We start from the raw sequence: 10034 nt of genomic DNA, 5'->3' as shown, positions 1-10034 counted from the left end.
TTTTTTTTTTTTTTTTTTTTTTTTTTTTTTTTTTTTTTTTTTTGAGACTAAGTCTCACTCTGTTACCCAGGCCGGAATGCAATGGCACGATCTTGGCTCACCGCAACCTCTGTTTCCTGGGTTCAAGCGATTCTCCTGCCTCAGCCTCCCGAGTAGCTGGGATTACGGGCATTTGCCACCACGCCCAGCTAATTTTGTATTTTTAGTAGAGATAGGGTTTCTCCACATTGGTCAGGTTGCTCTTGAACTCCCGACCTCAGGTGATCCACCTGCCTCGGTCTCCCAAAGTGCTGGTATTACAGGCGTGAGCCACCACACCCAGCCAGGCAAGTTTCCTGACATCTGGTACCCTAGTTTCTCCATCTATAAATTGGGGCCAATGATAGTACAGGTACTCTTCTCCTAAGGATTTTTTCTAGATTAAGAGATGATGCCAGTAAAGCTCTTAGAACAGTGCTTGGCAAAAATGTTAAGGCTCAGTCAATGCTCACTATTATTTTCAGGCACTGTTCTGCTAGCAAGACCCTGGACTCAGAGAGATAAAAAGGCTCTTCAAGATCATCTCATAGCTGCCTCATTTTACAGACAGAAAAACTGAGGTTTCAAGAAGGGAAGATTAGGACAGAGCTCGGGGACTCAGTTTTCAGACTCCCCGCTCAGAGTTCGTTCCTGCACCGGCCCAAGTCACAATCACATTAAGACAACTATGAACTAGTAATGAGCTCTTTTTTGGAAATAAATCTTTGAAGAGAAAAAAAAAAAAAAAGTAGTAATAATAGTAATTCCAAGGCACTGGAAAGGCGCTGGATTTCAATGACAAGCAAAATTTAAAAACAAAAATTGGAGGAACAAACCTCAGATTGACAACTCTTCATCAAAATCAAATTATTAAAAGAAAAAACTCAAAAGCAAAAAAAAAATCTCACCATCATCATAAAATAAGCTGTTTTAATGGGAAAGGGGAGGGAGAAGGAAATAATCCCTGAATTATTTAAAATATACAATATTTTAAATACATAAATTGAATGTTAGAAAAGCTCGCCTACCATATCATCACAGAGAAACCATCACTTTGGACAGCACCCATTCCCAGGCCAGCATTTGGGCCCTGTCAGTGACAATCAGCATCAGCATGACACTGGGTGACACAGGCCAGCTCTGGTTCCCAGCCCGGAGTAGAAGGCCTTGCCACCCTCGGCCCTGTCGCAGGTCCCAGGCACTCAGAGACCAACCATCTCCCCTGAATGTGACCCACAGCTCCTGGAAGCCCAAACATTCAAGAAAACACTGGCTCACTAATGTTCAAATGCTGAACAGACATACCTCCTCACTGACTGACACCCAAAGGACCTGCACAGTGTCTGACTATTGTTGTGTCCCAACAGCACTCCCCAGAATCCCCATCTGCTTAAGTCAGGGTACCTGTTCTCCTCAATCATCTTCAGTATTTCTTCTGATGTGACATTCCTGAAAGCTTCAGATGGGCTCTGAAGAGCTTCATACTCAGCAGGGGAAAGAACTAGTTACAGGTCAAGAATATAATCCAACCAAAATAGAAACATCCAACTAGCTAGATCATCTCATAGCAGCGTCATGTCACAGACCGGGAAACTGAGGCTCAGAGAGCTGAAGATCACACAGAGCAGATCACATAGGGGCAGAGCTTGGTGATGACTCAGTTCTCAGACTCCCAGCCCAGAGCCCATTCCCTGCCCAGGCTTTTCTGCCTTTTCTCATCACAAAGCCACTGCAGGCATTTTCCTTCTAACTGGACCCATTAAGTGGTGACATTCTAAGATCCAACCCTTCCTTTTACAAAAGTGGTCTGCCCTAGACTTTGGGCATTTGACTGGTTCAAGTCTTATTTCGACTATCCATGGAGAGTGACCCCAAAGGTCTGAGCTGTGGGCATTTGGCATTTTGCTGAGGAATGGATTTGAATCCCAGGGGCTGGTCCCTCAGCTAGTGAGGAAGCCAAGCTAACCTCCTGGCAAGAGCACTGAGCAACTGCAAAGGTTTGGATGGAGCTCTTGTGAATGTCACAGAACACAGACACCCTCAGAGAACCTGACTGTGCACTCACATGCAAACATCTCCACTTGTGAAATAAGGCAGCTTTTCTACTGCAAGAAGGATACGATCTTCAAATTTATACACGTCTTCAGGCTTGGTTGCATCATCGTAGCAGGGAGGAAGGTAGAGGGAGTCATCTTGCAAGTCATTGTGGATAGCATCACTGACCAGAGCTTTTCAATAAAGAAACAATCCACGTATCACCCTCTTTGTTTCCAGTTCCCCAACATTCTTTTCAGTCTGTACACTTGAGACCACCAACGGTCCAGAAACCCCAAGTCTGAATGCTTCTGCCAAAGTGACTTGGCCTCCTTATCAGGCTGACTGCTTCAGGACTGCCATGTTGACTCATGAACAAACACGAGCTAGGCACTGGAGAAGGAGGAGGTGGCAAGATTCCCCAACAATAGAGTTGGGACAGATAGCTGTGCTAATACAGAAACATTTACAATACAAAATGAGAGAAACTAAAAGTGAGGGAGGTCCAAAATAGCCTTTAATGGCTTAACTTCTAGAAAAACTTGCTACACATTGTAGGTGGAACAAAACTTTCAGAATATAACATTGTAACTGTCCTACAAGAATAACTATGTGGCCAGGTGTGGTGGCTCACACCTGTAACCCCAACATTTTGGGAGGCCAAGGTGGGAGGATGGCTTGAGCCCAGGAGTTTGAGACCAGCCCAGGCCACATGGCAAGATCCCGGTCTCTCCAAAAAACTAAAACTAAAAAAATTAGCTGAGTGTGGTGGCACACATGTGTGGTCCCAGCCACTTGGGAGGCTGAAGTAGGAGGATCACTTGAGCCCAGGAGGTTATGGCTGCAGTGAGCCATGTCTGCACCACTGCACTCCAGTCTGGGTGACAGAGCAAGACCCCTTCTCCAATAAATAAATAAATAAATAAATTTGTGAAAGTGTTGAAATCTATATAATCATAGGGTATGGAAAGATTTTCCAAAAATTACTAGAATTCCATTCTTAATAGAAAAACTGCTCTGTCCAGGGCACAGTGGTGTGTGCCTATAATCCTAGCTACCTGGGAGGCTGAGGAGGGAGGACTGCTTGAAGCCAAGAGTTCAAGATCAGCCTGGGCAACACAGCAAGACCTCATCTCCAAAACTGGTAAAAAGAAAAGCTGCTCTTATACAAACTTGCTTTTATGTTCTTATAATGTATTTGAACAATAAATACATTTTAAAATAATACAATTAAATACTCCAGGGGCTGAATACTGGAAACAGAGCCACCGATCCCAAAGTGAAATGCCACCTCTGGAGGCTCATTTCCATCAACACATCAGCCTTTTTGACCAAAGCTTCCCTGCAACTCACAAGGAGAGACCTGAGGCCTCCCTCCTCTGTGCCCTGTAGGCTGTAACCCCAGCGCCATGACCACGGCAGGTACGTATCCATTCCATGTCTGTCCCTGTACTTGACTGTGAGATCACTAGAAGACAAGGCCATCTCGGATGTTTCTTACTACTTTCAGAGCCTGTCCCTGAGAAGGCCTTCAGCAAGAGGCAGAAAGGAATCCAGCCCTAGATCCCAGCATTCCATCTGTGGATGAGTAAAAGATCTCAAGAGAAGAGAAAGCTGCCATTATGGGCAGACTCTTACCCCAAGTTCCAACTTCTTACCAGTCACACCCTTCGTATCAATGATAGTCTCTGCAGCTTTAGCCACCGCCTGATTCAAAGATTCATTGCCAACTCTGTTCATTCTCCTGGCATTCAGAGCTCGCTTCTGTTTGGTGGTACCAAAGGCTTCAATACAAGAATCCATCTGTGTAAGAGATAAACCTGGTTACTGGTAACAGGGCAGGTAGGCGCTGCCTCTCCTAGCTGTGTCACTATGGGACACTCTCAGCATCCCAGAGGTATCACTACCTCACCTGTGAATAAGACTGAATCGCACCTATTTACCTCACAGGACTGCTGTAAGCACCAAATGATATTAACAGATTGGCCAAACAGTAGCATCACCATCAGTAAGATAAAAGACTTGACTAGGATTAGGGCTGGAAAATCTGTAGCACACAGCTTACCATTCTCCCATTCTATACCCATAACAGACAGGGATAATAGATTTACCATTCTCCCATCCTATACCCGTAACAGACAGGGCTGACTCCTTCCCCTGAGCCAAAAGTTAGCCTCACATTCCTTCTCAATACAGTGCTCCACACAGCATCAGAGACTCAATCAATTTGACATCTTGGGGTGAGATGACCTTTGTAGGGACCTTCTACATTGAAAATCCTCAAGTTTACTTTGTTTTAACATGAATGTTTTCAGGCTACAACCAATATATTCTAAAACTTGGACTAAATCCTAAAACAAGCATTATGCTACACTTGTATCCCAGAGAACCGACTCCAAACATTGGCACAGAGCTGCGTTCAGCTGCCCCAGATGGCAGCAGGATTGTTCTCTGTGGGACCAAGGAGGCTTCTGCAGGTACAAACTAACTGTCAAGAGAAACAGACTGAATGAGTTGGGAGCAGCCAGGGAGACCCTTGAGTTCAACAAGCTCATTTTACTGATGGAGAAACCCAAGGTGTAGAAGGAACTTGCTTAAGGTCCCACATCTTATCACACTCACCTTTTCTCTGTAAGTTTTGGTCTGACTGTCTAGTGCCAGTTCACTCTCAACTGATACATCTATCAAAACACACAAAACAGAGAGAAAGAAAGTCAATTGGGAGGCCTACAAATAGTAATAAATATTCATTTGTCTATCTAAGAATAATAGATTTCTTTACTATAGGACTTTCCTGAGCCTAACATGAGTGTACACTGTGAATATTTAATATGTAGCTTTAGTACACAGTTAAAGAACTTGGAGAATAAATTAGAGAGCCAAATCAAGGGGTCATCTGGCCCAACCCCTTCATTTTAGAAATTAAAAAACAGAAGGCCCACAGATGAAACGACTTGCCCCAGGTCAGTTCACCAGGTAGAGACAGGATTAGAAAACAAATCCTTGGCTCTTTCCAGGAAATAATTTTGCTTTCTTGGTGAAAGACCTAAAAGCAGGCATAAACATGAGGTATGTGCTACTTAAACGATGCTCTCTAATCATCTACAAAGTACTCAAATAAGGGGCAGTATAACCTACTAGACAACAGCACAAGCTCTGGAATACAAGCTCTGCCATGCCTGACAACAGCACAAGCTCTGGAAGCTCTGCCGTGCCTGACAACAGCACAAGCTCTGGAGTGGCCTTGCCTGTTCATCTCAGATATCACCTCTGATAAGGTCATCTAACCTCTGTGCCAGTTTCATCATTAGTAAAAAAGAAAAAAAAAGAACAGCAGTACTTACTCCAGAAGGTTGATGTGTGCAAGGAAAGTGCTTGGAACAGTGACTAGCATACAGTAAGGACTTAAATGTTATCTCTGTGTGTGTGCTAGCTAGAATAAACTCATATTTACTAATTTCTTACATATAAAAAAAAAACTGTGTTTAATCAACACGTTAAATTACAATTTTCCTTGCCTCCTTGGATTTTACAAGAACAGTTAGAGGATGACTTAAATATAGTTATATATGTTTGCAAAGCAGGGGATACCTCGGAAATTCACAGATGGGTGTCAGGACTCAAGAGTCCTTTAAAATAATGTGTAGGGCCAGGCGCGGTGCCTCAACGGCAGACACTTTGGGAGGGAGACGGCGGATCACCAGGGTCAGGAGATTGAGACCATCGGCTAACACGGGGAAACCCCATTCTCTACTAAAAAATACAAAAAACTAGCCCAGGGCGATGGCCGGCCCGTTGAGTCGCCAGCTACTCTCAGACCGAGCAGGAGAATGCCGTAAACCTGGAGCGAGTTGTGCAGTACTGAGATCCGAGCCATGCACGTGCCGACTGGGCAACAGACGAGACTCCGGCTCAAAAAGGAAAAAAAAGAAAAAAAAAAAAAAAATTATGGTAGAAATTTGGCCGGCACGCGCTCACACGTGTAATCGCCAGCGCGTGAGCCGAAGTGGTGGAATCACGTTGTGAGGCGAAGTTGCGGATGACCAAGCCCTGGCCAACGTGGTAAAAACCCGCACTCTGTATTAAAAATACAAAAAATTAAGCCCAAGTGTGGTAGCACCGACACCTATTAACCCCAGCGCTACTCAAGAGGCTGAGGCAGGGAGAATCCTTGAACGCCGGAAGGCAGAGTCTTCGCATGAGCGCCAGATTGCGACTACGTGCGACTCCGAGGCCTTGCATGACAAAGTAAGGACTGGGTCTCACAAAAAAAAAAAAAAAAAAAAAAAAAAAAATTTATGTCTGAAATTCCATATTAAAAAAAAAATCCCATAGTATATGATTTGTGGTATGCCTACTATATGTTTCTCAGAAGTAGGTCCGGTCCTTATCAGATTCTCAAGAAAGGGTGCAAGAACTGCTTTGGGAATAAAGCGGGAGGATGAATGCGCTCTGAGGCTATCAGGCAGATTTCACAATGCTCCAGTGGATTCTCTTCTTGGTCTACTTACCCTATTCTGCCATGGTTCTGCGGATGAGTATAAGTGGCAGTCGACCTAAGATTGCAAGTTCTGAGTGAGTTTAAAAGGCAGAGCCTCCGCGGTGAAGATCTGTCGCGCACTCGTGAGCCCGAGCCATTGTTGAAGATGACAAAGCAGGAGAAGCAATGTAAATTGTTGTCCACGTGATTGTGGGGAAAAAATAGAATCATCCCCCAAATTAGTGTAGAGACTTTTTCCTCAACATTTGAAAGTTATATACAACTTAATAAGAATTTCCTTTGTCTACCAGAAATCTAAAACGCTCTTTAGCCCCAACTATGGAATGGTTAAGGAATTAGAGAAAGACGCCTTTCAGCCGAGAACCCACCAATCTTGCAGTGAATTCATCGACAAAATGGGACAAACAGGAAAGGACAAGAGGAAAAGAAAAGAAAGGAACAAAACACACAAAGAATAAAAATCCACATCACAAAACAATCTTAACTAAGGACCTATATATATATCAGAGAAACAATAGGAGTATGTTTCCTTTGACCCACAATATATGTAGATATCTATATAAAAAAGGGATATTAGTAGATGTTCAAGAGAAAATGGAAGGAGAAAAAGGTTCTGTACAAAGAGATGACAACACCAACAGTGCTCTTTACCAATGGCAAAACTGGAGAGTCTACAATGGTTCCCCAGCACCACTCGCTGGCACGTTGTTGTAAACAAACAAGTTAAGGGCCAAGTTCTTGGCCAAGAGAATTAATGTGCAGCACATTAAAGCATACTCGAAGAGCCGAGGAAAAGCTTCTGGTAAACACGTGAAGAAAGAGATTAGAAGAAAGAAAGAAGCCAAAGAGAAAGGTACCTGGGCTAACTGGAAGCACCAGCCTGCTCCACCCAGAGAAGCACCTGTGTGAGGAACCAGTGGGGAAGGGAGCGCCTGAGCTCGCTGGAACCTATTCCCTATGTGAATTCATGGCATAAAGGTGTTTAAAAAATAAAGACCTCCTGGACTGTAAAAATGTTTCTGCTTTATTGAGCAGGAAGTGTGGGTCCTCTCCCCCAAATAAATATTTAAAGCACAATTTTAATTATGTCCTTAGTTCCATATATATAATGTCTTTGTTTTTTTTTTTGAAAGAGTCCGTGTGCGGGCTCTGTCGCCCAGGCGGAGTTGCAGTCGGCCGGTTCCAGCTGCTTGCAAGCTCCGCCTCGCCCGGGTTCACCGCCATTTCTTGCCTGCCTCAGCCTGCTGAGTTAGCGGACTACGAGCACGGGGCGCGCGGCACCGGTCGCCCGCTAGTGTTTTGTTTTTGGTATTTTTTCAGTAGAGACCGGGGTCTAGTCCACCGTGTTAGCCAGGATGGGTCCTCGGATCTCGGCGTGAGCCTCGTGATCCGCGGGTCTCGGGGCGCCTCCCAGAAGGGAGTTGTTGGGAGTTGGGATTACAGGCTTGAGCCACCGCGCCCGGCTATAATGTCTTTACTATTCAAATTTAATGTATCTCTTGCTGAAAGACATGAGGTAGCTTATTGTGCAACAAATTGTTTGCGCAACAAATTCGATTGTTTAGAAAATGGCCAGGTATTACGTATGAAATATTTGTACTGGTTTGAAGATAGACCCTCGAAATCATCAAGGAAGAAATAAAATAATTTACAAAAATAAAAAAGAATTAAGGCAGTTCTTTGATGGAAAAGATTTTATATCAGATATGTCCTCTAATATTCTGCTCTGATCACTGCTCAGCTTGCTTTTATGAACCTCTGATCTCAAGTCTCTAAACACTATAGGGACAGGATCTGTGTCTGTGTTGCTTACTGCCACATCCACAGCCCCAGCTTGGAGCCTGGTACATTAGGTTATCAATAAGTGTGTGCTGAATAAAAACTCTAGGCTGGGCGCAGTGGCTCACGCCTGTAATCCCAGCACTTTGGGAGGCCAAGGCTGATGGATCACCCGAGGTCAAGAGTTTGAGACCAGCCTGGCCAACATGGTGAAACCCCGTCTCTACTAAAAATACAAAAATTAGACAGGTGTGGTGATGTGCGCCTGTGATCTCAGCTACTCAGGAGGCTGAGGCAGAAGAACTGCTTGAATCCAGGAGGTGGAGGTTGCAGCGAGCTGAGATTGCACCACTGCACTCTAGCCTGGGTGACAGAGTGGGACTCCATCTCAAAAAAAAAAGTATACATATATAAAACCATTTTCTCAACACAGACAAAGCAGAAAAAACAGAATAAATAAAAGTAACTACAAAATGTGTTTTGTAAATCTAAAACTCAAGCCAACTCATCCAGCAAACCCAAACTATGCATTGTTTCTGACAGCTTTCATGACTGGGACCTACCTGAAAACAGTGGCTGCATGTTGAATAATTCAGCGTCGTATACTTCCATTTGACCAGAGGTCTTGTTCAAAATTCCCACAAAATGCCTGAATAAAGAAGGAATAATACAAGTAATAATGGATCATTCAAAAGTATTATTTGTACAGCTTCCTTTTTTTTTTTTTTTTGAGACAGAGTCTTGCTGTCGCCCAGGTTGGAGTGGAGTGATCTTGGCTCACAGCAACCTCACTACACCTCCCGGGTTCAAGCAATTCTCCTGTCTCAGCCTGCCGGGTAGCCAGGATTACAGGCACATGCCACCATGCCTGGCTAATTTTTGTATTTTTTTTTTTTAAGACGGAGTCTCGCTCTGTCGCCCAGGCTGGAGTGCAGTGGCCGGATCTCAGCTCACTGCAAGCTCCGCCTCCTGGGTTCACGCCATTCTCCTGCCTCAGCCTCCCAAGTAGCTGGGACTACAGGCGCCTGCCACCTCGCCCGGCTAGTTTTTTGTATTTTTTAGTAGAGATGGGGTTTCACCATGTTAGCCAGGATGGTCTCGATCTCCTGACCTTGTGATCCACCCGTCTCAGCCTCCCAAAGTGCTGGGATTACAGGCTTGAGCCACCGCGCCCGGCCCCAATTTTTGTATTTTTAATAGAGACGGGGTTTCACCATGTTGGTCAGGCTGGTCTAACTCCTGACCTCGGGTGACCTGCCCCTATCGGCCTCCCAAAGTGCTGGGATTACAGGTGTGAGCCACTGCGCCTGGCCCTTTTTCCTGTTTAAAAGTTCTCAACCTTCTCTCTGCCCACACACCTGAGAAATGCATCACCTACTCATGGGTAACAATAATCTCCCTCTACTCCTACCCCACAGCAATTCTCCACATAGACAGGAAAAAGGAAAGGATAGGATGGGATGGGAGGATATGAGGTGGTTCTGGAAAACAAAGAAAAAAGCTACCAGGTGATTCTGGTAGTTGATCACATTCGGGCTCGCTGCTGTACTGTAATGGAAAACTCTTTTGGGGTGTAGGAATCTAGAATTACACTAGAATTTATGGCACAACAGTTTTATGGAGGCAAAATCAAGTAAATGGGAAGGAGACCAGTTGGAACTAGGGCATCGTTGAGAGGGGAGAGTGCAGGGTTAGTAGTTCT

The 10034-nt window shown here is 44.6% G+C and overlaps 1 protein-coding gene across 1 annotated transcript in view; it reads right to left on the bottom strand.

Moving 5' to 3' along the window:
* POLR1E (RNA polymerase I subunit E) overlaps window positions 1-10034 on the bottom strand; it is a 29883-nt gene that overhangs the window by 6576 nt on the left and 13273 nt on the right. Inside the window, 5 exon segments of the mRNA XM_017853533.1 lie at window positions 1423-1519; window positions 2139-2246; window positions 3711-3855; window positions 4675-4733; window positions 8896-8981. Coding sequence (XP_017709022.1) covers window positions 1423-1519; window positions 2139-2246; window positions 3711-3855; window positions 4675-4733; window positions 8896-8981 — 495 coding nt within the window.

Source organism: Rhinopithecus bieti, unplaced genomic scaffold, assembly GCF_001698545.2.
Source record: "Rhinopithecus bieti isolate Rb0 unplaced genomic scaffold, ASM169854v2 scaffold_36417, whole genome shotgun sequence".
Lineage (NCBI taxonomy): Eukaryota > Metazoa > Chordata > Mammalia > Primates > Cercopithecidae > Rhinopithecus > Rhinopithecus bieti.
This window is presented reverse-complemented; position numbering and strand designations above follow the sequence as displayed.